The following is a 27,680-nucleotide window of genomic DNA, read 5'->3' on the forward strand; positions in this document are numbered from 1 at the left end:
TTTATCACCATTGCTATTTCGTTGCGATAAACAGCTATCAAAGTGTTTTGCTTATGGATGCTAATACCCAGCAAACACCAAAATGTTTTTTAAAACATGATCATGCAGTGTTTTGGTGTATCCTTCGTGTAAGAGCTAGAGAATACCAACTCTAATCCTAACCCTAACCCTAACCCTAATCCTAACCCTAACCCTTACCCTAACCCTAACCCTAACTAACTAATCCTATTACTAGTATTTCGTGCTCTCTTACACTAAGGATAAACCGGTCTATTATGTTAGAATGTTTTGCTGCAAGTATTGAACAAAATATTTTTTGAATGTTATTAAAACGTTTTATAACCTTCATATACCCTTTTACCCGACATTTAACGTCTTCTGTAATGATGAGAAGTTATTCTTATACCTTCTCTGGTTGGATGCACCCACTATATATACAATATTGCGCATTATGTAAACATCGGAGGCTTATTTCTGGCTGGTAAATATTATAACGACCGCGGTTTCTACATAGCTAAAATATGTTATAATATATAAAAGGTCCAGATTTTTAAAGGAAAAAAAGCTTCCTCTTTCCTAAGTGGAAATGTATAAACAGACACTCAAATTGAAAGAGGGTAAAAGCCCACTATTTTATAATTATGTCAAATATGTACACATTTTAATGAAACTACTGCACAGTGTCGACACCCTGTATTATAAATATTTTTCCCTGCAACTTAATACTCCGTTGGTGAGCGACGGGCGATTGGTATTTCACAATATGACTGGCTAGAAATCGATCGCTAGATCGCTCAGTGGTGAAGTACAAACTCAAAATGTAGAGATGTATTCAATTCTATTCAAATCAATATTCTATTATTGACGCATAGTGTCTCGATAATGTGCATTGTATTATAGACATGTGATTTAATATTGGGCTATTCCAAAAAATAGGTGCACACCCCCTATAGAGGAGTAAATTTTCAATCAAAGAAATGTCCGGATTTCCAAGTCTGTTCTCTGAAAACGACTGAAATTCCAGTTGCCAATGTTACTGGAAAAAGCTTGGAAATCCAATCAAATGAAGGAAAAATCACGGAAATGTTAAAAATGAGCTCTCAAATTGAGGATTTCTGATTTTGAACTATTGTTCTGCCGGATTTTTTTGCCTTTGGGCACTTTAAAAGTCTGGATTTCCAACAGTCACGACTGGACAAAAAGTCCGGATATCCGAACTCCTCTATAGGGGGTGTGCATCTATTTTCTGGAATAGCCCATTCTATACAGCACGTGGATCTAATTTCAATTCTCAAACAGTTAAATATATCACATTTTTAATGTACGATTTTGAAATCGTTATGTATAAAATGCAGTAAACACAGCAATCAGCAATCGCCGTTGATTAGTGTAATGAATTTCCAGTTAGTGTATTGAAAACAATTAAAACCTGGGTTTTACCTGACAACAAATCATATGGGGTACTGAGCTTGCGCAAATCGTAAAAACGTGTAGAATAGAAACTATGTGGTATCTCATATCGTGTAAATGGTATGCTTATAGCCTGGGTCGCTCGGCCTATCTCGAACAAAATCGCCATGCGTAGCTGTTGAAAAACGATCGCCGTACTATCACGGTAATTTTTGACACGAAGATATAGGGATGATGACGCTGTGTACTGTACCTGCCAATCCTATACGCCGTAGAAGTGACGTAGTTAATCGGATTAACTACCATAGCAATAGATGAATACAATTTTGGCTATATCGCCCTGCACTACAACATTCACGCGGTACCGATGCATTGAACCATAGATGTCAAAGAAAGGCTGATCACTCGCACCTGTAAGATAAGTATCTTTGAAAAGAGCGGTATTGTATTCGATCTATGTTTGTTGACATACACAGGTGATTAGTGTAATCTGCTTGTAGTACAGGGCGATATTTTCAAAAATTGTATTCATCTATTGCTATGGTAGTTAATCCGATTATGACGTCACTTCTACGGCGTATAGAGGTTGTGCATATTACGTATCATCCCGTAAATATGGCGGACTACTCAAATGCATTCAACAAAAGCATGATTGCAATTTACTGCGACAGTTCGTCTCACACACATAACAAATGAACTACGATCAAACAGATTGATGACAACATTTGATTGAATGGACTGCATCGGTTCAAATCCTGTGTTTAGAGCCAATCGATAAAAGCATGCGTGAAAGTATATCCTTTCTATACGGTCCTGTCATCATACAACTCGCGCAATGAAACTTATAAAAGGAATTTAATGAACAATATAAAAAGAGCCAAGGGTAGAATCAAAGAGCTTTTAATGAACATAGAGTGGCAATAGATTATGTAACGCATTGTTCCTTTGTGCCGATTTGGTTTACTGATACGTTATTCATCGAGAGGTGAATTAAATCGGTAACTGATCGCCATTAAATCGGTAACTGACCTGACAGCGTATTAACGCTATAATAGGCAGGCTACTGTCAATAAGTGATCAAAAGAAAGTCAGGTGAAAGCGCCTAAACGAGTGACAGGTACCTTTTGTTCCCATACAACCCAAGGTTTTATTTTATTTTTATTTTAAGAAGCAGATTGGCGTACCCAAGGGAGGGGGGGCAGCTCTTCTGTGCGAGGTCTTGGGAGGGGATGAGGGAGGAAGAGGTGGATGATGGGATATTGAGAATGAGAGGACTGGAGGAAGAGAGAAAGAGGAAGAAATAAATAGAAAGATAAGAAAAATGATAGGAATGAGAGGGGACAAAAAGTAAGAGGGGATGGAGAAGGGAAGGGGGAAAAGGAGAGGGCGTGATACTTTAGCAAGGAAAGAATAAGTACAGAGAAAGGAAAAGATAGGAATGATAGCTAAATTTAGGCCTAATAATAGTTATTATAAAAGCTAAGCATAGCCCCCCCTACTTAGGCCTAACACTACTAGCACTTTGGGCAGCCATTCGATGATGTCAATGCCTTTATGCGTTACGTAATTAAAACGCCCAGTCAGATGTACTTCACACCTGCCAAGCACAAGTCACCCAATTTCGAAAATTGGACGTTAAATCACACTCTCATGAATATTGATTGGCAACATTTTCCAATATATCAGCGCTCAAATCAGACTCAATAGAACAATAGACCCTGCAGTGCGTTGGGTAGAATGGATTTATTCATAACGCTTGTTTTTTCACTGGTTTGAATATTTTTTTCATCTATATACGTGTAGCTAAGATATGGGGGTACAGAGGGATTTGGATTCCTGCAATCCCCCAAAGATCCAATTGAAATTCTACATAGCCCTGCATATGGTCCTTTGGATGGCTCGGAGGTAAGTTTTAAACACATTTCATTATTATATACTACTTTATTAGAACTTAATAGTCCAATATACGGGGTTTAACGTGCATCCTCTAGGACTCTAAAAGCGCAACTTTTTAGCTTCCATTTATGATTCTATATCACATTCAAGATGTTACTTAAAATATCCCGGCACTCAAGATCAAAGGTCAACACAGAGGTTAAGTTTCTCTCATTTCAAGAATTCAGGAAAAGTATAGTTTGACTTACCTGCAACACACCGTTCTTGAGTTACAGTCAATTTAAGGTCAAAACTGGGGTGGTAATTTGTTGATTGTTTTTGGTCACACAGTGGTCAAACATGCCCCCTACAACAGTGATATTGATTAATATCGTTAAGCATGTGTAGGATTTAATCACATTCACAGCGAATCCCTCGAAGACAGAATTAAAAAGACTGGTTTGCGTCTGACGTCAATGTCAATCAAACTCCATACGACCCTTGATTGGTTAATTTCACGTAAAAGGATGGTCGATTCGTCTGGTGCCGATCGGAGAAAAGGAATCGCAGAAAATGCCGAAATATTACGTACTTTTACAAGGCAAAAAGCAACTTTTCTGGGCATTGTTGACACGGTGCCTTCGGAGAAGAAAGCTACCTACTATAAAGACCTAACTTTTGAACCGATTTGTAAATTTATATTTCAAGGTGCAAAATTAACAATAAGGCGACCGTTTTACCGCCGCGCTCAGCGTAAACAGACAGGGCTCGAATTTGATCGACAGATGACGTCAGACGCAAACTAGTCTTTTCAATTTTATCTTTCAATATAGTGAGTAAATTTTTGAACTCGCACTCTTGAAGTTTCACCATTCAAGTGAATGAGCAGTTACTGTATGGCACGGTCCATGTGTATTGAGTAAAATAATGACGTCATTCTTCAAAAACTGTTAATACCTATTTGGAAGATGACTGGTAACTGTCTATTGATTTGTGTGTAACACGAGGCTTAAATGATTTTAACTATACCATAAACAGGTGAAGATTATTGGCGATGATGGCCAGATTCTACCAATCAATGAGATTGGGGAAATCTGCGTCAGAAGTCGGTCTTTGTTTTTATATTACTGGGGAGAAGAAGAGAAGACAAAAGCAGCCAAGAAACCGAATGGATGGTACCACACAGGGTAAGATGAATAACATTCGATTTTAATATGCCCGTCTCACGGGACAAGTTGCATTTCAAGTCTCGACGTCAGTTATGTTCTGTATTTTTTCACATTCATTGTTAGATTTTCGCAATCGATGTTTTAAAAACCACACCGGATTGGATGTTACTTAAAAATCGCATTTCAAAAAAGTATTTCAAACTCTCAGATAAACATCAAACTATGTCAAAATTCATGATTCATAAGCGGGTCATCTTATTAAAGGAGTATTTCGTGATCCTAGCATCCTCTATTTATGTCATTTTTCATTAGATATCCACGAAAAAACCTATTCCCAAAATTTCAGTTGATTCCGATTTTGCGTTCGCGAGTTCCATAGACAATGCGTTGTAATTTCGTTCTGGTGCACCAGAACGAAATTCAAATTTCACGATATCTTTGCTAAACGAATTAATCTGCAAGAAATATTTTGTACATAAACATTATGTAGCCAGAGGTTTCCAGTGATATAAAAATCTCAACTTTTTTTGAGAAAAGTGGGGGATGAGGCTGTGGATCACGAAATGCCCTTTTAAATTCTTTACGAAGATCATAAAAGTTGTCCTAAATTTTCATTCTCTAAATGAAGACCTGAGCGCAAGAACACCGTAAGTCCACTTGGCCCCTCAACATGTATACACTAAAGTTACGTATAGTTTCTTAGGGTTTTATACTGTTTAATACATGTTCCAGGGTGAAAACGTCATGAAAGATTATGAAAGATTTGTTTTGGCCCCTCAACATGTATAAAACATTACCGAACTATACGAAACTATACGCACGCAACTTTTGTGTATACATGTTGAGGGGCCAAGTGGACTTACGGTCTACTTGCGCTTAGGTCTTCAAATGTATCCACTAATAATCAGTTCTGTTCATGTTTGTTCGTTTACATTTTTAGGGACATAGGAACGTTAGATGAAAATGGGTACCTTCGATTTGTCGGAAGAAAAGCGGTAATGCACACATCTAGAACATGAATACATTTGTATTTTTCATCAGACATCATTCCATACAATATTGTACAAATTAATATTCATTCCACACGAACCTTCCGTTCATCCAATAACATGATATTGTACATCCTTAAAATAAATCGTTGCATAGGATTTGTCGGTAGCAGGACCCACTTCGTATGCTTTGGAACAACCTCCCGCTTTGCATCAGAGGCCTGTTTTTAGCCATATTCACAAACAAATTGTTCAGTAAAATATAAAGTGTTTCTATACGATTGCAAATTTCCATTTTGTGTTTTGTTTTTGTATTATCCTGCCCTAGGGCAGTAGATTGTATTGCGTTTGATTCTTGTTGAAAAAACGCATTAATAATGCTATAATAACTCTGTATATATAGGGTTGTATAGGGGGTATGGGGTGTATATTGGTAGGTGTATGGGGTGTGTGTATAGCATAATAGAAACAATATCATTGATTTTTTTCTTTCATTCAGGACTGCATCATCAAAGAAGGGAACAACATAGCGCCTGGTAACTTGGAGAAAGTCTTAGACGAACATCCTGCAGTCAGTAATGTCATGGTAAGTAGTATGTTTTTGCCGATTCTGACTCATTTACTGTCATTTCCCGTATAAAATCGCCCCCAGCCATCAAATACACATAAAATCACAAAAACCCGTGTAAATCGACTCAACCACCAAATACACAGTAAAATCACAAAAACCTGTGTAACTGCCGTGTACACAGGATTACACAGAAAAACATCCTTGCATTTTTATTTCACTCCAATCCAAATTACACAAAAAAATTCCCCTGCATTTCAACTTATCCAAAAAAAAAAAAATGCAGGGGAAAAAATTCCCCTGCATTTCAACCCACCCCAATCCAAATTACACATGAAAAATCCTCATGTCATATCATGAGGATTTTTTTATGTAAAAACAACTTACCTGTAACAGCCACTGCGTCGGTTTTTACTTTCTGTTGACCTTTGACAGCCACTGCATCGGCTCTTGAAGATATTGTACGTACTAAAAAAATAAATACAATGTCAATAAAACTACAAACTCTGCTCACTGAAATTGTGTTTAAATTATGAACAACGTACTTGTGACCTTTGACAGCCACTACATCAGCTCCAGCTTTTTTAATTTTGACTTCCGCTGAAAGTTGACCTTTGACAGCCACTGCATCGGCTCTAGCTAAATTTGAAGATCTACGGTTAGTGTAGCTTTTGATGATTTTTGATAGCCACTGCATCAGCCATAAAGTAGTGTGTATTGTATTGGGATTGCATTGCGCGTACATAATTAAGACCCGACCTCTCCTCATTTTTCAACTAGGACTTGAGACCAGCTTCGGTAGAGTTAATCGGGCCTTAACTAACACAAGAAAAATTCACATGTTAATTAATATGAAACCCACGCAAACTAACCCTAGGAAAAATTCCTAGGGCTATTTTTGTTTTCTAAAAAGTTGAATCACGATAGATTCACTTTTCTAAGCTTCTACTGTAGGATTAGAAGAGTCTACACACCAAAACCCTTTTATATCAGGAAACTCGACAAAAAGTAGTCTGATTTTTCCCGATTTTGTTTGAACCACGATAGGCTCACACCTAAATATTTGAAGCGAGAATACCTCGCAAAATCATTAGCAATACTGCGAAGTTCTTTATCGTACGATGCAGATATATCAACATTATCAGAGAGCCATGAATTCCATGTCACATCAGTAGGAAGTTCATTTCTAAGCTTAGAAATTCTGTATCGATCAAACGCAGCTTGTAAGTATTGGCCATATTGTAAATAATGCCTGAGCAATTTTGCATTTTGTTGTTTCAGTACAGAATAACCCTCTACCAAAGTACTCTTCATTGTGTCTAAACTAGAAGAATCCCATGTTGTCGCTTCTACAGAGTCGTCATTGACTAAGCGATTTTTCATGTAATCATGAAGATCCCTACCATTCAGAGGAATTTTTTTGCTCGGTTTTCCTCCAAACAGATCTTTTAGATTTCCCTTCAGCTTTTTTGGAATCGGTACATTTGCGAAAGGACCTTCCATTAAAAGCTTGTGAGAGAAATTTTGTAATTCAATACCATAATTATTGATGTCAACTAAAAATTTCAGTTTGTTTTGATCCCACTGAAAATTAGAATTATGTACACTTACTTCTTGTAATTCTGGTGTACTAATATCTCTCACTACTGGTTCTGAATCCATATCTAAACAATATATTCCTAGCTAGTACATGTGAACTATTCCAGCGTTTTGCAAGTCCCTGTGTCGTGAATGCTATCTCAATCATGAATGACAACCCACGCTACTAAAATGCTTTGAGCGTGAAAGTTCTTTGTTCTTAGTTAGTGCCAATTTTTCTTTGTTCTTTGTTAAGCGTTCAAGGTTAAAAGTTCAATTGTGCTGTGAATAGCTGCATAGTACAGTGTTGCCAGTTCATTTAATAGATTGAGTTGCAGGAAGTGAGACAAAGTGGTTTTATGCTAAGCGGGAAGAATTAATTTGATATGTCTAACCAGGCGGAAACCTAGCCCGAAGGTATTTACATTTTTATGTTTAAGGTTGGGTATGATTGTTCATCCTGAAAGCATCATGGGTAATATTTCTTATGTTTATGGTAAGGTATGATTGTTTATCCTGAAAGCATCATGGGTAATATTTCTTATGTTTAAGGATGGGTATGATTATTCATGCTGACACACAGCTAGTTCTTTGTTCTCAGCCAGACATTCAAGGTCAAAGGTTCAAACTGTGTGATTATTTAATTTCCTGAGGGGTTATGATTGGAATGAGTGTAGCAGAAATGATATGGAGCAATTATTGAGTGGTGGCGGTATTTCACTTTTAACATTGTCAAATAAATAAATCTTGAAATTTATCTACCAGTTTAAATTTGTCTTGATAATTAAAAATTATTTTAATTTTTTTCCGATTAATAAAAAATAATTTTTAGTTTAAGAAAATCCCAATTAATAAAAAACAAAATGGATGAATTACAAACACTAGCTAAAATTACAAAATTCGGTTCATATGAGTCACTTAGCACGGGGTTATACTACCCTGTTAACAATGATAATGATGAAACACTTTGGGTCTCATTACCCGATTATAAAAACTTAGATAAAGTCTGTAAAGAATTGGGAGTTACTTATTGTGATCTTGGGATGATAGGTGCTGCGATAATCGGTAATGAAAACCAGGTCAGACTCTGTAAAGAATCCGGTGCTCTTAAATTTAACGACACGATGAAGTGTGCTGCAATACGTGGACGCGAAAACATCGTCAAGCTCTGTATAGAGTGGGGCGCCACCGATTTTGACTCCGCGATGAGGGGTGCCGCATTCGGTGGATACGAAAATATCGTCATACTCTGCAAAGAATCTGGCGCCACCGATTTTGAAGGCGCGATGAGGTGTGCAGCGAACTGTGGGCGCGAAAACATCGTCAAACTCTGCAAAGAATGGAGCACTACCAATTTTTGACCACGTCCTGTATTATCAAAAAAATTTTGATTTTTACTTTTAATATATTATTTTACAAAAATTATCCACAAGACCAAATTTGTCTTGATAATTTTTTAACATAGTCATATCTTTTTTTTCAATCGGTGGTTCATTCGTAACAAACTCAAGAGTCTTTTTTAAAACCTCAAACTCCTCTGTCCTTTCAGGAAAAATCCAAGGTGGTCTTAAACACAATCTCATCCTGTATCTATCCTTATACCACCCAATGTAACACATCAAAAGGTTGATTGCCTGGATTCTTACTTTGTTTCCGTTGTAACCGCTGACAGCAACAAACAGGTTTCCGAGACTAGTACCATTCCACATATAAAAATCTCCTTTGGACGAGTCTTCCAGTTTTTGGAATATTTCATCATCAGCGAGCTCAAAATAAATCAAATCTGCCATTTTTATTAAAATAAAGATGATCGTAGCCTTTTGGATTCTCACGAGCGCTCTTTTGGATTCTCCTGAGAGAAGAATTAGGATGGAAGCCAGACGTATGACAGAAATTTTGAAAGCCTACAACGATGATAAAAAAGACGGAATGAGTACAAAAAATAAAAATAAAAAACCTTGTGATTATTAATCACAAGAGGTTTTTTGTTGTAGTTTACCACACCCAGTTTAAAATGGTTGTAATCAAGTAGGTTACTACAAATGCGGCGTATCCAGTAACTAAAGGATCCCGTCCAGCACAAAATTCCCACGGTTCTCTAGGTGCGTAGTCTTTGTATCTACCTTCAGCTTTTACTAATCCGTTTTTGTACCAACACGTCATGTACGTGGGATAATTATCATCAAACACCATCTCAGCCTTCATTTTTGTTTTTTCTTCGTCATAGTACCATCTCCAAACGCCGCATGGTTTTCCTTCATCATCCCACATTTCTTTCCGATACTCTCCGTACGCTTTCAGGTTCTCAACCCAGTTGTCATCCGTTAGATTTGGAAGATCCATTTTATTTAAACGTGGTTATTTGTACAAAACGAACTTAAATTCTATCTTAGGCAGAATGAGTACAAAAAATAAAAAAAACCTCTTGTGATTAATAATCACAAGAGGTTTTTTTTTGCCATAGTTTACTCCATCCAATTAAAAACGGTTGTAGCTAAAAAAGTTGACGCGAATGCAGCGTATCCAACGATCCAGGGATCCCAAGGTTTTGGTTTGCCGTACAATGTACCATTCAAAACTCCGCCGTCTTCGATCGTGCATTCTCTATCTAATAATCCGTTTTTATTAAAACTTGTATAATACTTGGGATTATTACCTTCAAACACCATCTCAGCCTTCATTCTGCGTTTATCTTCGTCATGATACCATCTCCAAACGCCGTGTGGAATTCCTTTATCATCCCACATTTCGTCCCGATACTTTCCAAATTCTTTTAAATTTTCGATCCAGTTTTTACTCATTAAATTTGGAATTTTCCAAATTTCTGCCCATTCGTCAGCGGTTGACATTTCATCATCAGAACCCATTTTATTTATACAAAACAAGTTTGATTTCTAATTTTTTATTTTCTACGGATTCAATGTACTTCGGAGGCTCTCCAGGGCTTCTTTTTTTCCTCTTTCCAGTCCAGCCTGTTCTGCCTCTGTACGAATTTTACGTTCTCTATCAGCCGTAAGTTCAATTAGATCCGCTCTGGTTCTGTGCTTGATTCCAGCCTTGTGACCTCTGTAGTTTTCCAACTCTCGCCGAATGTGGTGGAAGTCTTCGTTGCTGACCCGTCCGTCTTCGAGGGCTTTGGACACCAGATCATTTACCGTATTCAAACTGGACTCAGCCGTTCGTTTTACGCTTTCGTGCTTTTCCAATTTTTTCATGGTAGCCTTTCCAAGAGCTACGCATGCCGCGCTAACTAGACCACCAGCGATGGCGATTCCACCGAGTGGAATGCTCACGATCGCGCCAATTCCACTGGCCAGCGTCCCCACAGCCCCTGTTCCAGATCCGACCGCGATGAGCCCGGAAACTTGAGCCGTGTTGTAGAACATGTTCCACGCTGCCTTGTATTTTCTCCTCAATTTTTCCCTCTCGTTAACCTCGTTGTCCAAGAAATTCCTAATCTCTTCGATATTTTTTAGTCGGAATTCAACTCCTCGATCTTCGCTTTCCTGAGGAAGATCGGGATAAAGTGGCGGTGCGTTAGGTTTCTTCATGCTTATTTATTTATATCATGTTAGTCCAGCAAAACTTCGTGCTCTGTAAAATTCGAGATATGATTTTCAAGAAAATGCTGTATGATTTCTTGCTTGGTTAAATTTTTTTCGTAGAAGCTAAGTATTCCCAGTTGCTCAAAATTCATGTTGATTCCAAGGAGACTTACCAGGGCTTGAGTTTTGTAGACATTTGCTGAAACCCCGTTGATCCAAAAGCAAAGCTTATTTTCAACGTACTCGATCGAGACATGATGCATAATCGTAGTGTCCGTTTGAACGGATGTGAAAAAGAGGGTTTGCCGCTCGTTATTTAGCACTTTGAACGATATCGAGTCGTCGGTCCAAGTAATATTTAGGTACATGAAGAAATTCAGATTAGACTGAAACGTCAAAGAACAAGCGTTCGCTGGGGCGTTCGGCGGGTTCACTCCCGATTTTACCGAAAAAGAGAGGTTCCAAGGCTGAGCAATAAAATGTGGGTTGTTGAAGAAAATTTCTAAAGGTCTAGTGAGTCGCATGGGGGTCAAATCTTTTCCGGGATTCGGCAAATTCGTAAACCCAGCATTGATGCCAATTTGCATAGGCCTAGCGTTGAAAGTGTTGTTCATTCCGTTTTTAATTTCGATCAACTTGTCTCTCTCCAAGTCGATGTTTTTTTTGGCTCGGATGGAAACATAGTGCGTTCCGTCTTCGTTTATCCATACCATGAATCTCCCCAAAACATGCAAGCTGGTATCGTGCTCGTGTCCAATTTGCTGGTCTACGTACTCTTTTGTCACAGCGTCCTCGTTGTCCGTGGGAGTTCCGAGACCCGTGACTCTATTGCCACTCATAGCGAGTTCGCCGGTCATCGAGTCGCCATCCTTCGAAACTTTTCTGTCGTTTAACCATGAGGTTAGGCTGGTCACGGAACCCATAGTAGCTGCATCTTGCGGCTCGGTTGGATTCATCAACCCCGTTATTTTTTTTCCTCCCATGTTAATCCTTCCGGTCATTCGCGCTCCAGTTTTTTTGACGTACGCGGAAAGATCTACATCTTCGCCAGCTATTGACGTCGATTCCGTTTCGATCGTTGGTCCCCAGATAGACATTCTTTCTTTTATTTTATCGGATTTCCAATTCCAAATCCAGCGGTTGATCGTGATTATCGAGCTTTTTCGAAGAATTTTTCCATTCTACTTTGAAGTTGAAGTCGAGCTCGTGGATGGTTCCGTTTTGCAGTTTTTTGAAACTCGGCTTTTCGTAGGTCGAAACGAAGTATTTCCCGAACGCGGCGTTTGTGAGATCGATAGACCCAAGAACCTGACCTCCCTGCAGAACGTCGTCGTTGTCTACGAGATTACCCGTGGTTGACAGCTGATTTAGGTACACGAGAATTCTTTGAGGTAAAAATTCTATCGCCCGATCTCCCGTGTATTCACCATCTGCTAGCCACCCTTCGTCGTCCAATCCGAACATTTCTCGAACGCGGTCCGGAAACCAAATCTGATACTGCTCGTGAATTCTCATGTTGAGTTTTCCATCGCGTTTGTCGAATTCGAATTCGAAACCGTCGATTTGACTCGTGAATTCTTTCACGAGCTGGTCAAAATTATACAGCCCCGGGCTTATTTTTATCGCTTCTTCAGGTCCCTGCCCTCCTTGAGTGTACCTCCATTCGAGTTCTTCTTCGACGTTGAACCAACCTACTCGACCCGAGATCCTTTTGATTCCAATTTTTAAGTTTTTGCCGTTATTGTCTATACTTTGCAACGGGCGATAAGGTTTTCCTTTGCCGGTGCCGGTAATTGTGACAAACATTTTTCTTTTATCTTTCAATAAAATGAGAACCGGAGGAGTATTCGAACCGACGCACGGTTTCAGTCTCGTAAATCAAGAAATTCAAGTCAGAAAAAAAGGAACATTTTACGTAAGATTTCCCAGTTTGTGGCAAAAGTACAAACTTCCGAGAGTCACGGAAAAGAGGTGTACGATGACTGGCTCTCCAACCAGATGCAATTTTGGCAAAACCAGCTGAACTTCGCGGTCTGGTGCGCCACGTCAGGATGCGGGGTGTCCAAAGAACTTCTCAGTCACAAAGATCCGATGATTCGATCCGTGTTCAGATTTCACGCATATTATCAGATCAGAAGAATTCTGTCGGAAATGTCCTGTCCACTACCCTCGGAGGAATCCTTCAATCCTCTGAACAACGGGATCGACACCCACGCTTACGAAAGAATTTGCAACGAATTTGGAGTGTCCGCGAGAGCTAACTGGAGACAAAAGTTCGATCTTTCCAACGGAATGGGTAGTTACTTCTTCAACAAACAATTTTACGACTGGAAATTCGTGACCACCAAAAAATGGTCGAAGCTTACCAACGGAGGAAACTACAGTCAGTCGATGGACTGGAAAGTTCACTTTGATGCGGACAGCTTTGGAGGTGTGGACAATCAGACTGACAAGATTCTATACATTGAACAGCTGTTCGATCACGATCCGGATATAACCGACAAAAGTATCAGAAAAGGAGATGCTATGGCTGCCATCGGCAGTTTCGTGGCAGACACTTGGAACGAGGGTTTCACACGTGCGGGAGTTTCGAGAATCAACGACTCCATCAGGACTTACACGTGGGCAATTCTCGGATCCCAAGCTCAAGCCAGATCCAGCATCCTGCGTTCCGGCAAGGCGTTCGACGCTCAGAAACAATTTCTAGCAAACGTCGAGGATGCGATCAACTCGGTCGTGGATCTTCCGGACTCGATTGACAGATACCAGAGAACTCTTCAGTACGCTCAAAGCAAATTGGATTTTGTTGTGAGTCATGGACTTTACTTGCTTCCGAGCAATATGGAAATCCTCGTGGGATCCGTGAACGGATACAACAATTTTATTCAAATCGCCACGGATGACATGCAGATAGGACTAAACTCAGACGTAAACACCGACTCTCGACCGAATGTTGGAGACAGTGCTCCTGAGGAAAGTCCGTTGTTTTTAGAGGAGGTTGAAAGTCCACCCTTGACTGAAAGTCCACCCTTGACTGAAGAGCCTCTAATGCATGATGAGAAAAAGCTTTTCTATTTTTGGCAGCCGCTGCAATTTTCTTATTTTTCTGGGTTTAAAAAAAATAAGTTGGACACACACAAAAAAAATCTTCTCACTAGAATTTAGTGAGAAGACTTTTTTTTACTTCTTTTTGACAAATTCCATAACTGTAGTGTACAGCAAAATTCCAGCACCCAAAGCTAATGCCCAAAGGTGATTGGCAAGGAATCCCGCGACGGACCCTGCAGCCTTCAGAAAAAAACTTACGATGGATCCGATAATTCCTGGGAGAGCGACTAACATCTTGTCTCCGAGTTTCAGAAGTAAATTTGCTATTTTTTTCAGCTGATCCTTAATCCAATCGGTCCACGTTTTTGGTTTTGGCGGACCGGGTGATGGACTCGGACCCGGACCTGGTCCAGGTTCCGGCCCCGGAGGCGTTGGACCAGGCTTAGGAGTAACTGCTGTGACTGATCTTGCGGCTAACAAAATACCCTCGACGATAGTGGCGATCGTCATGCCGATGGCTGTGACCAACGAAGCTATGGTGACTCCTTGTTCGGTGAACAGAGTTCGAAGTTTTTCACCCAGAGTTTTGTCCTGATACAACATCTTATGAATGGTTTCCCTGATGGATACCAGCTGATTTCTTAGGAGAGGTTTCAAGTTACCCATAACTTCTCGTTGAGTTTTGTTTTGCTCCTTAAGATCCGTGATATCTCTTTTTAATTTTTCTTGATCGCCTCTTTGCTTTTTTAGATTTTCTATCATCTCATCATTGGCTGTTATTTTTGCTTGGGCAATTGTAATTTGATGGTTAACGGTGTTAATGCTCATATGAGCTCTTTCAAGATTTCGCACTGTTCTTGGGGTAAAACCTTGGAACTCATGCTCAATTGTCTGTGGTTGGCCGTCTGAGGTAAAAGAAGTCTCTGCCTCTGGTGAAACCCCTCGTGCTTCTTGATCAAAATCCACTTTTTTAGCTTCATCCTCTTTAATACGTAGTATCATACTTTCAAGCGATTTATTTACTTCTTTTAATTCTAATTCTTCGGTGTGTCCTCTGTCAAGGTTACGAATTTGATCCTGCGTGTTGCGAGACAGATCCATAGCAGCAGCCTTTACATGAGGATCTATCTCTGGTATCAACCCCAAAGCTTTGAAAAAATCTACTCCAATCCCACGAATCCCTTGCAATGTAGATTTTTTGTAGAACTTACTTGGATTATTCTTATAGGTCAACCGCACCCAATTTCTACCCCACCTTACCCAAAGTTGACCGTTTTTATCTCCTTCGAATTCATAAATACTTATGTCCTTGTTAATACTATGGAATTGTTTGAAGTCGTTGACTCGTTGATTTACTAACTCACGCAATGCTCGAGTTTCTTCAGTTAGACCTAACGGTACAGTGTCTTGAGCCCAATTTGGTGTATGTCCAACGTTAGGAACTTCATCTAACTCGCTTTGATTTAGTGAAGTATCATTAAAACTGTCATCTTCTGGTAAAAGCGGAGTTTCTTCATCATCCTCGTATGCATCGTTCACAAATTCAATTTTTCCACCTTCGGCCATTTATTCTACGTATAAATAAAAAGAAAGATGGCAACTGAATACGGATACAAATTGGACCCATACCGACAACTTCGCAAAGCGCGAGGAGTTAAAGGTGAAAGACGTAGCATTCGAAATACGCACGTTCCGAGTACCATCGACCAAACCGGAATTCTCACGGTGAGATTTCCTGGTCTTGGAAAAGATGACGTAATATACCCTGGAACGAGTTTTCTTTGGTTCAAGATTGCTCTAAATTCCGCTTCTGGTGGAAATCAAGATCTTAACAGGACTATCGTAAATAATCTCGGAAGAGCGATAGTGTCAAAATTGAGGTTAAATTGGAAGGACAGAGCATCTTCACTCTGAACGATGCTGATATATTCCTATGCTACCAAGATCTCTGGAAGACGAGCGAGGAAAGAGAGAACGCCGCTGATCAGGGCATCCAGTCTGCGGCAGGTCGAAAAATAAGAATCGACGCTGGTGACAAAGGTACAGATGCCAAGGATGTCGCCGAAGGACTTTCCTTCGGCGACAACATGTTTTGCATCCCTCTGGACTTTGAGATGCTGAATTCTCATAATCCATATTTCCAGTACGAGATGAAGGACAGGCTGAGTTACGAGCTGACGTTCAACAATTACGAAAAAGTCGTGGTGTCCACGGATACAGCAGCCAGCTATTTCATCTCAGATATTACCCTTGAGTTTGATGTAGTCAATGATCCTGAGCTAGCGATGGCTCTTAGGAACAGGGTGAATGGAAAAAGCGTCGTCATGTACGACAGAGTCATCAGACACAGCAAAGAGTCGCTTAACAAGTCAGACACCGTCTGGAATATCGCTCTAGCACCGCGAGCAAAGTCCATGAAAGGTATTCTGATTCTCTTCGTAGACCCAGCTGCGGATGGAGGAGGAGCCAATTACGCTCGAGATACCGAAAAGTTCTACAACCCAAAGATCAAAAAAGTTTCAACAACGCTCGACGGTGTTCCAAATCAGCTGCACTCCTCTGGGATGCTGCCTCACCATCACTTCAAAGAAATTCAAAAGCACTTTGCGGATGGAAAATTCAGAACCGTTCCACACGTAATCAAGGAAGCGGGATTGGCTGATGTGAGGAGGCGAGATTATCTCACGACCAAGTATGGTCTTTGGTTGGACATGAGAACCACGGATGATGACACGTTGCATGGATCTGGTAGGAAAATTGAAGGAGCTAGTCAGAGTATTCAGATCGAGATCGAAAAAGAAGCCGAGACGGCAGGAGCGTTGAACGCTTACGTGTACTACATACAGGATGCACGGGTGAATATCGAAGCCGGAAAATTGCAGAGCGTGAACTACTAGAATAAAAGATGTTTCCAAAACACGCGCACTCGGCTATAATCTGCGGAGCCACCGGCTGTGGCAAGACTGAATTTGTTCTGGATTTACTCGAGAGGGAATACAAGAATTTCTTTGAATACATCATAATCGTTGCCCTACCTGGACGCGCAACAAAGCGTACTTAAACAGATCCTGGTTTTTTAAGGACGTTGATGTCATTCCAATGGATCCTAACTGGTGTCCAAAGTCCGACGATTGGCTGAACGATTGTTTGAAATTTGGATACAAAACTTATGGAATACAAGACGGACACACACTTTTCATTATCGAGGACTGCAGCTCTGACAGATCATTAACCAAAAAGAAACAGATGCTTTCTCAGCTAGCATTCTCGGGAAGACACGATAATTGCTCCGTTTGGGTGCTTACACAAAAATATAACTCCATCGTTACTGATCTCAGAGAGCAGACAAAATGGACAGCCCTGTTTTACACAAAAGATCAAGATAGTTTCGACGAGACTCTAAGGGAGAACGATATAATCCCAACTCTAGAAGAGAAAAAGAGATCAAAAAAAAGCTAGCTAAACAAAAACATTCCAAACTAATTCTAATTACCGAGCAACCGACTGAGTACTGGTGGCAAAAATAATCTTAAGATAAAAAAGCAAGATGACTGAAATTGAAGATATAGTTAACGAGGCGATGACCGTGGACGTTCTGCCCACCCTGAGCGAAACGTCTACCATAGGCGGAATGTCTACCTTAGACGGTACGGCTACACGGGAGGAACTTGTAAACACGGACTCTGCTAAAACGGAACAGCTGCGGGAACGGTTGATAGGCGTAGCAGAGGCAGGAAAAAGCAAAGAGTATTTGGGAAAGACCATAACCTCCGCTGAGATCGATAGGCTTGATCAAAAGAGCCTGATGAGACTCTACGCCAGATACGAGGCTCACATGGGTGGGATAGTGACCAGGTCAATGAAAAAGCACTTCGTTACCGCTTACGTAAATTTGGTCGGACTCTTCCTTCCAAAAAATTTGGCGATTACTGATCGCGATGCTCTGGAAGAGTCTCTGAACGAAGGGCCCTTTATTGATTTAGCTTTAAACAAATGGACCTGTGGGCTGTATCATAGTTTTGGACGTATGCTAGCTCCGTTGGAGGCTATTCTGTTAACTAGCAACGGTGTTAAAAAGTTGACTTTCCACCAGAAGCGAAGTGCACAGTAGACGACTCCCCAAGTATTGATGTGATTGATTAACCCTTTGAAGTTTGCAAAACAGTTTTAAGATATAACTTTTTTATATTCTAAAAATGTCATTTATTTCTTCGGTTAGCGATTTGATCGATTTTTCTCCAGAAGAAAACCCTAGTTGGAGAAAGGGCGAATTTCCAAGCATCAAAGATGCCATTCGAGAGATTCTGAAGTGCAAAAAGATGAATAATTGCGAGGTTCCGAAAGACTTTCTCTTGACGGAATTTGTTTATCATTGTCTAGACGAAGAATATCACGGATTTCAAAACCTATCGCAAACGCGAGAGTTTCTATCGAACCTTGACCCCGATGACACCTCCTTACAAGCAAAAGAAACGCTCAACCTACACAAAGCCTGCCAAAATTTAATGAGTTTGAAAAATGATAGCAATTTTGGGTTTCTAGAAGAAAACTTGATTAGACAGACCAACAAAATTGTGAGGAAAAATCTTCCGTTAGAATTTGGCAAAACAAAGCCCGGAGAGTATAGTCGGGCTCGGAGGTTTACAACGTTTATGGGTCAGAGACACGAGTATCGCATGCCTGAAGATATGGAAATGGCGGTAATCAACATCGTTGATAGATTCAATAGTTTGTTTATTCAAAGCAGGGAAGATCCTGACGAGGAAAAAAGATTGTTGAATACCTTCAAAGCTTGCGCATATTTTGTAACCGAAATGCTTGAACTGCATCCTTTTTCGGACGGAAACGGAAGAACCGTAAGGCTGATGGCAAGCTACATACTTTCTTCATTTTCACCGTTTCCGACTCCGCTTTACAACATTTTTAGCGAATCCAGCAAGGATGATTTTACAAGGACCGTGATTTTAGGAAGAAGCGAATCGTCAGCTCTGTTGACTACCATGATGATCGAATGCAATCTTTTCTTCTGGAGACAACTCGTAAAGCAACAAAAACCCGTCTAGTATGGAAAGGGTTAAGATCCTGGAAACTAAAAAATTCAAGAGGAAGTATTTATTCCTCTTGAATTTTTTTTTGGTTTGACTAAACTTTTTTAAAAAAAATAAAAAATTACAAAAGTTTCAAAACCAAAAAAAAAAAATGTTCAAGAGAAAAATATCTCTCGAACATTTTTTTTGACAAGTCGCGGCAACTACTTTATAATTTACCGTGTAAATTTTTACACTTTTATTTTTAAAATTTACAACTCTTTCCAAATCTACACTCTTGTTCAAAATCTCTGGGAGAGTGAGCGTCTTTGCATTCTTTAATGTTGGGGCACGGCTTATTTTGTTGGTAAAACTTGCACAGTCGGATTATCACCCTGGGGGCGCGTCGTTTTTCGCGCTCGAGCCTTTCCCGTTCTAACTTCTTTGCGCTTTCCTCCCTTCTTCTATCTTCCTCCACGATGGTGGCTTCGGTCTTGAAGAGGTTGCTCCACGTCTTTGGGTTGCTTTTTTGGATCACGATCGCCGGCTCGGGTTTTGGAATACCGTGCAATTTTTTATGCAGATCCGGTCTCTTGCAGTCGCACTGTCTTTCCCAGGTTATCTCTTTTTCGTAGACCGAGTTCTTGCAACCGAACGAGAGGAAGTGAACCAGCGTCACCGGGGGCTCGTTCTCTTTGTAGGGCATTTTTTTCCTGGGAAATTTGCTCTGCGCGATCTCTTCCACCAGAAGTCGCGTCTTTAGGAGCTCGACCTCTCTTTTCTCGGCGATCCTCTCTCTGCTTCTTTTTACCCTCTGCGATAAGGTGAGATGCTCCCCTTTTGAATCGCAGTACAGCGGATCGAACGCGTCGCATTCGTCGCTGAAATCTGATTCTTCGGAGAACGAATCCGTCATCTTACTGAGTTTCCGAGTCAGAATCTTCAAACACCAATCTCGGTTCCGATGATCAATGCCTGATTTTTGTTTATAATTATTTATCAAAACTTTAAAATGAAGTTTCAAAGAAAATTTCAGCTTTCGCAAGAGTCTACAGGTATCTATAGATGATTTCTACAGGTATCTATAGATGATTTCTACAGGTATCTATAGATGATTCTACAGGTATCTATAGATGATTTCTACAGGTATCTATAGATGATTCTACAGGTATCTATAGATGATTCTACAGGTATCTATAGATGATTTCTACAGGTATCTATAGATGATTCTACAGGTATCTATAGATGATTCTACAGGTATCTATAGATGATTCTACAGGTATCTATAGATTTTTTCTAATAATAAAAGATGAGTGATCTAGAAACCAAATCAGTAGACGTTCCAGCAGCGGACACGACGCCTCCGACAAAAGTGACGGCAGGAGTGAATCAAGCAAAAGTCAAAAACCCGAACCGGGTTGCCGCTGGAAAAGCATTAGCCGCAAGAAACAAAGAAAGGGCAGCAAAATGAAAGCCTTTGAAGCAGAGGAAACGACACGGGAGAACCCGTCCACCATAGACAAAACGTCACGTACACCTTCAGACGTGTCAAACTGGTTGTCAGGTCCAGTTCTTGTTGGAGGAGCGGTCGTCGTCGTTGGAGGGATAGTGGCATATGGGTATTCTACCTTAAACGGTACGACTGAAAGCCCACCCACCGTGACCACAGTGGTCGATCATCAACCAAAAGTCGATCCTTTCGATGATTTTTAGTTACAATAAAGAAGATGGCAGAAACCAATCCAAACATAAGAATGATCGTAAACGGTGCGTATCACGCAACAACGATAAGCTTCGGTATATGGGCTAACTCGTTCGTTATGAAAAAGTTCCTAAAAATGAAGCCGGCTAATCTCTCGCAGCTTGATGTGGAGGATATCGTAAAGTTGACTTTGAGCGTCTATTCGGCTACGATGCTCAGAGATTGGCTCGTGAATCAAGGAATTCTTCCGGATCAAATTATGGCTTAGTCCAAGGAAAACATTCTGTCAATGAAAGAAAAAAAAAAACCCTCTTAGCACTATCTGTGCTAAGAGGGTTTTTTGTGAAAATAAAGAGAAAAATGGCGTCGATCGCATTCATGGTTGGTGGAGCCATGGTTAACGCTTTGGCATTTTCAGGGAGCAATTATCTGTTCAACTCTCTCAGTAGTTCGGAAGAACGCAAAGACACGATCTCGCTCTCGAAAAACTTCAGCACGACCGAGATTCTTGGAATTTAGCGCGTCTTTCAAGAATAGATTACATCAACGATCAATTAAAAAACAGGGTCACGCGGAGAGAACCTTTTCGGACGTCGATGACGCGATGAGACAGTATTATAATTTAACGGGAATTTTGATGGATTCTTTTCCACCCGAACCACAACTTTATGATGGAGAGTATCTCGACGAAGATCAAACAAAATCGATCCAAAATGGGGAATTAGCTTTGCTCGGACTGGGATTGCTCGGAACCGGTGTGGTCGCTATCAAATACTTTGGATAAAAGTATTTGGGTGGGAGCTGAGCCTCTAATCTCTGGAAAATCATCAAGAGTTACGGGATAATTTCTTCGCTTGAGTAGGTAGAAGAGAACGTAGTGAATATTGAAATTATTTCTCTTGGGTTTATTTTGTAGATAAATTTTCAGTATATTATCAAGATCGCATAACAAATTAATGCGATCATGACAAAAATCAACGGGAGAATTGCCCGTAACTTTGTAGTAAATCTTGTGAACGGCTTTTGGGTCTGATCTCAAGACTTTTAACAAGTCTTTTTTACTCAGGGACTCGAACATTTTTTTATTTTATTTTATTTTTTTAACAAACTCGTCGATCAAAATCTCAGAAGTACTCGTAACATTTCCACTGTATTTTGAGTTACATTTTGGTATGCTTTGCACTCGCGCGGGTTCTTTAAACAACTGATTAAATTCAGTACCGTATTCGCTACTTGCACGGTTCCGCCATTATGCACTATGTGGGAGAGCCTCGAACTGGCAGCATACATGAAAGGAAGAATTATGTAACCTTACACAGAACGTTATGACTAGTTCAATTCCCATTCATGTATGCTGCCAGTTCGAGGCTCTCCCGCACATAGTGCATAATGGCGGAACCGTGCAAGTAGCGAATAGACAAATCGGTTTTTTTGTTCTGTTTTCGGAGGCAAGTTTTCTTTTTACACACTTTGCAAAAACAGCGCTTATATTTACTCGTACACTTCATTTTTGTAACAAACTCGTCAATCAAAATCTCAGAAGTACTCGTAACATTTCCACTGTAGATTTCGATGTATTCTTCAAACTGGTAGGTCTTGGTTTCGCAGTACTTTTTCGATTGTCGAATTTGGTCGATGTTAACTCGGGGTGAGTTCTCGTTAAGAGACGCGTCATTTTCTAAACCACAATCATAACACACATCGTCTACTATGTATTCTGAGTTGCAATTTTTACATTTTGGCGGAACTCTTTGCTCCACTCGTGCGGGTTCTTTAAACAACCGAGTGAATTCGGTACCGTATAGGTTGCAAATCGGTTTTTTGTTCCGAAGGCGAGTTTTCTTTTTACACAATTTGCAAAAACAACGCTTGTATTTACTCGTACACTTCATTTTTGTAACAATAAAAAAATCTCCTTTAGACTGAATGTCTAAAGGAGATTTTTTTTTTGTTGGTTATGGTAGACTGTACGTCTAGTCTGAGTCTTCATCATATTCCAACTCTTTCACTACAAGGTCAAAACTGTGGTACATGTTCCCGGTTGTTTTGCTTTCTTTTTTGGCCCGTGGGTTTAACAAGAGCTATTGATTCACCAAAGTCCAAGTCCAAGTTCTCTAGCCTTTTTGTTAGGGTAGAACAACTCCAAACTCGAGTGTTATCACTGAGAGTGATAACTCCGGATTTTCCAACCCTGGTTTCCATGATCTCAAAATTGGTAATTTCGTAAATTCCACCTTCTTCTAGTTCAACCCATTTCAAAATTGAGGATCCTTTTTGCTCTTCTAACAAGTGCTCAAATTCCACCTTCAGTATGCTTGATTGTTTTGCCATTTTGTTTGTTTTTATTAGCCGGGATTTTCTTAAACTGTTTTTTTATTAGCCGGGATTTTCTTAAACTGTTTTTATTTTTAAATCGGGCTAAAAATAAAAGATGGCTGAAACTAAAATATCTAAGGTTTACTACAGTCCAAGAGGGTATTGGAAGGGTGTTTCTGCGATAGACAAGCTGGCGAAAGAGGCTGGAGTGACGAAAGAAAAAGCTAGAAATTTTTTAAAAAAGCAGACTCAGTGGCAAATTTACCTACCACCTCCGAAGTACATTCCCAGAGCAAAATTTAACGTAAGTGTACCTAATGAAGTTCATCAAGCCGATTTGTTGTTTCTCCCTCACGACAGACCGAGTAAAGAAAAAAAGCTTTACAAGTACGCGTTGACTGTGGTGGATGTCGCGAGCAGATACAAGGAAGCTGAGCCTCTGAGCTCGAAGGAATCTGGGGAGGTGGCTAAGGCATTTGAAAAAATTTACTCTCGAGTTTTAAAGTGGCCGAAGCTTCTGCAGGTCGATCCTGGAAGAGAATTCATGGGCAAAGTGAACGAAGTGATGAAAAAGCACAAGGTCGATATCAGAAGAGGGTTGCCTGGTCAACATAGAGCTCAGGCAATTGTTGAAAGATTCAACAGAACTTTGGCTGAAAGACTGTTTGGCCATCAGTACTCGCAGGAAATACTGATGGAAGCTCGTGGTCAAAAAATGTGAGGTCTACCGAGTGGGTGGGTAGGCTTCCGGATGTGATCAGAGCTTTGAACAGCGAAGAGACTCGGCTGATAGGAATGAAACCGGTTGATGCTATCAAGAAGAAAAAGATTGAAACGATGTCTTCAGCTCCACAGAAGTTGAAAAATGAGATTAAAATTCCAGGTAACGTGAGATTGAGGTATTTGTACGCTCCCGGAGAGTTGGAGGGAGGTGAGAGAAGACGCGCAACCGATCCCATTTGGTCTCTGGAAACTTACACGGTTGATAGTATCGTGAGGACACCGGGTGATCCAATTTTGTACTATTTGAGTGAAGGTGCACCAAAAGAGCGTTTGTTAGACAGGAGCTTATGATAGTACCCGAGGGTACACAGTTGCCACCCGACAGAGTTTTGAAGTAAAATTTCTTATTCAAGTTTTACGGCGTAGTGTCCAATCGCATGCGTGTGTATTCCGTCTTCGTGTATGCTTCTCTTATCATCTTTGGAATCGAGCGCGACTTTGTTAACGGTTTCAGTGTACACCTCGTGCTTGTGACTCCTAATCACATTCATCGTTCTCGTCTGAGGTTTCTCATCGAAGAGACAGCGTTTGTAGTCGTCGAAGGTAATTTTTCTTTCGACTACCGCTTTCTTTATGCCTTTGCACCTCTTTTCCTCGTTTCCCTCGTGCATTCTGAAAGAGTACAACTTTGCTCTCAGTCCAACAAATTCCACTATCTGCTTTCCTCCGGCTTCGTCCTTGAACATGCCGGGAACTTTTTTGTTCTTTCCAGTCGGAATTCCTGACGGATGATCATCTGGGTAGTTGGAAGTGTCAAAGTAGCGGTCCACGTCTTGAGCGATATCCTTGTAGAAATCTTCGGTCTCGATTTCATAAAGTAGCGAGTCCGTGTCTGTCAGACAGAGCTTCGCTTTGTTTCCGTACTTTTTCTTGATATAATTGTAGTGGAAGTCGTACATCATTGTCTTTGAGATATCCAGGATACTCATTCCGAGATATATCGGCTTGTTGAAGTACAGTTTGATTTTCTTCATGTGAACCGCTATAAGATTTTCATCAAAGATTGTGTTTCGCTCGTAGTTGGGTTTCGCGGCTAATTTGATGGCTTTGTGTTCCGAATTCACGAGATGGATATTGACGCGATTTCTGATGTTTTCCATAGTTTTGCCAAAAACCGAGTTATTCATCAGTTTGAAAAAATCCTTTTCAAACTCCGAGTTTGCATTTTTGCGAAGCTCGGTATTCAGATCGATGTACTTTTTCATAAAGGGACTCTCATTAAATGTGATTCCTCTGTGAATTTTGGTTAATTTGAGTCCAAGGTCTAGACATTGTTTCAAAGCCGTGTGGTGAATGACGTACTTTTCCTTATCTCCAAGATTTGGAATGAGTTTTTCCACCCTGTTTACGGTGACTCTCTCAGGAGCTAGGGGATAGTCGTTATGGAGGTCGTGTAGCTTCTTAGGGTATTCCAGATCCACTTCAAGAATGCATGGGATTTCATCCCAAGAGTCTAGCTGTTTCGGAGTCATCCACTCAAAACCTCCGGTTGGCAATGGTTGACTCATCGCCGAGCCATAAAGGTTATTATTGTCGAGGTATTGGATATACTTGGTAGGGCTTGCTCGGATCGTAATCGGATCCCATGTATTTGTTATTTGCTTCTGAATATCTGGTTGATATCATGGAAACCCCACCTCTGATCCCTTTTTCGATCATCATAGCCATGTCATAATCCACGAGGAGTTCCAATTTTACACCCGTCGTTTTCAGCATGGCGTCGTAGGAAAGTCCAGGAGCTGTGTAGTACCAACAAGGATCTAATTTGTAATTTTTCAAGCATAGTTTCCTAAAACTCTCAAAAACATCCGCTAGAAGAAGAACGTCCGACTTGAGATACAGATCGTGGTACTCCCTCATGGTTTTCATCTCGAAGGTATTCCACACCTTTTGAGCGTGTTCATAATCCTCGTCGGAAATGTGTTCTTCGTTGAGTTTGGAGTAGAAGGTGTCTTTGGGTGGAAGACTAGTCTCCTGGAGTTTTTCCAAAGAGTTGACGTGATCGTACGGATACACCCCTTTTCTCAAGAGCAGCTGAAGTTGTTCATCCTGATAAAATTTTGGTAATTCAGAAAACTCATCCAAATTTTCGACGAGTTTGCCAAGTCCAGCAGCCATAAATTTGAAGCTGTCGATAAATCTGAGATCACGCTTGACATCGACTTCTTTTCCTTCCTTATTGGTAAAGGTGTCAACCAATATCTTCTTGGTGAATGAGATGTACTTCTCTTCGTTGGAAGGAATACAGTCGATCTCTCCTCGGTCTTGCCAAGATTCTTGATGAACAGATGAGCAGCATATCCGGCTAGATTATGGAAAATCACGGGAAAGAAATTTGGTTTCCTATATTTCATATTGCAGATATTGTGGGCAGCTCCTCTAAAGGTTCCCTTATAGTGACAGTGGTCTCTGACGTTGTAATTATCTTTATCATCGGGAGTCAGTGGATCCTTACAGATGTGGCAGTGGGTAGATTTTTTGAAGATCTCTCGCTCTTGCTCCCCAAAGATCATCTCCTTTTGGAACTTGAATTCTTGATAGATCTCTTTGATGTTTTGCTCTAGAGTTTCCACAAAAATCTGAGCCACATCTTGGTCCTCGGATTCCTTGGTGAAGATCACTGGTTCTTGAGTGTACACCGAGTCATCGAAACACTTGATGTAGTAGCAAAAGCCCGAAGGTTCATGCTTTTGGTATTTCGTCGTCTTCTGAGAAACTTCCGGTTGACAAGTTTGATTCGGTTTTGGAAAAGATTCAAAATCGGCGTACACGACAAAGGAGACGTTCTGAGACTTGAAATGATGTTTAAAATACTGAGATGAATCCTTCTCTGGATCCGGCATTTCAATTTTCACGGTTTCATTATTTTGACATAGCTCTTTATGTTTCACCAATTTTTGTTTGGAGATGTAGGACGTGAGACATCGCATACAATAATATCTAGCATGACCATTTTACTCTCTCGTGACGACATTAGTCTGCTCATACTCTTGATGACGCAGTAATGTTGGGTGTCATGACCATCCTTATTTTTTGCCCGAAATTAAAAGAAGATTAACTTCGTGTTTTCGATTGCTAGCACCTACTCTCAGCGGGTAGACTTCATTTTTGTACAACCTCTTGGATGAATTTTTTTCGGCGTATCCCAAGACATTGACGGAAAATGATGGATTATTCATCTCAAATTTGTCAATATCTTTAAGGGGGGTTGGAAAGGTGATGCCTTCCCAATTGAGCTCTTTGGATTTTGCTTTTAGTTTTTTGTCTATTCGCTCCGCATTTTTGTAAACTGGACATCTATCTCTGGTGACGGCCCACTTGAAGCATTGGTTGTCATGATTTCTGAGATTGATGATCGCTTTCTTTTTGGCTAAATCTTTTTGAGTCGGAATGTATGACGAACCACTCATCGGTTTGTATTTAACTGTGTGAATGCTCAAGTCTACGATCGATTTGAATACCCACCCGCTTCCGCTGTTTTGAAATGTCGCAATGTTTTCCAAAATTCTTTCAGACCACCTTTTGTATAATTCATCAAGATCAGTTGCCTCCAGATTAACATCCGTAGTGGAGGTAAATACGGCTTCTTTGGTGATAAGTTCTCCCGTTTGGAGATTCGTCTTTTCCATCATGCAGCGAAGAACTAGCACAACCTTTGTTTGACGATTGT

General features: G+C 40.4%; 1 protein-coding gene across 1 annotated transcript in view; it reads left to right on the top strand.

The window, feature by feature from the left end:
- Positions 1–27,680, top strand: part of LOC140149804 (medium-chain acyl-CoA ligase ACSF2, mitochondrial-like) — a 56,767-nt gene that overhangs the window by 21,052 nt on the left and 8,035 nt on the right. The window contains exons 12-15 of the mRNA XM_072171844.1: positions 3,214–3,315; positions 4,324–4,472; positions 5,395–5,449; positions 5,943–6,029. Coding sequence (XP_072027945.1) covers positions 3,214–3,315; positions 4,324–4,472; positions 5,395–5,449; positions 5,943–6,029 — 393 coding nt within the window. The remainder of the gene's footprint in view (positions 1–3,213; positions 3,316–4,323; positions 4,473–5,394; positions 5,450–5,942; positions 6,030–27,680) is intronic.

Source organism: Amphiura filiformis, chromosome 4 (assembly GCF_039555335.1).
Source record: "Amphiura filiformis chromosome 4, Afil_fr2py, whole genome shotgun sequence".
Classification (NCBI taxonomy): domain Eukaryota; kingdom Metazoa; phylum Echinodermata; class Ophiuroidea; order Amphilepidida; family Amphiuridae; genus Amphiura; species Amphiura filiformis.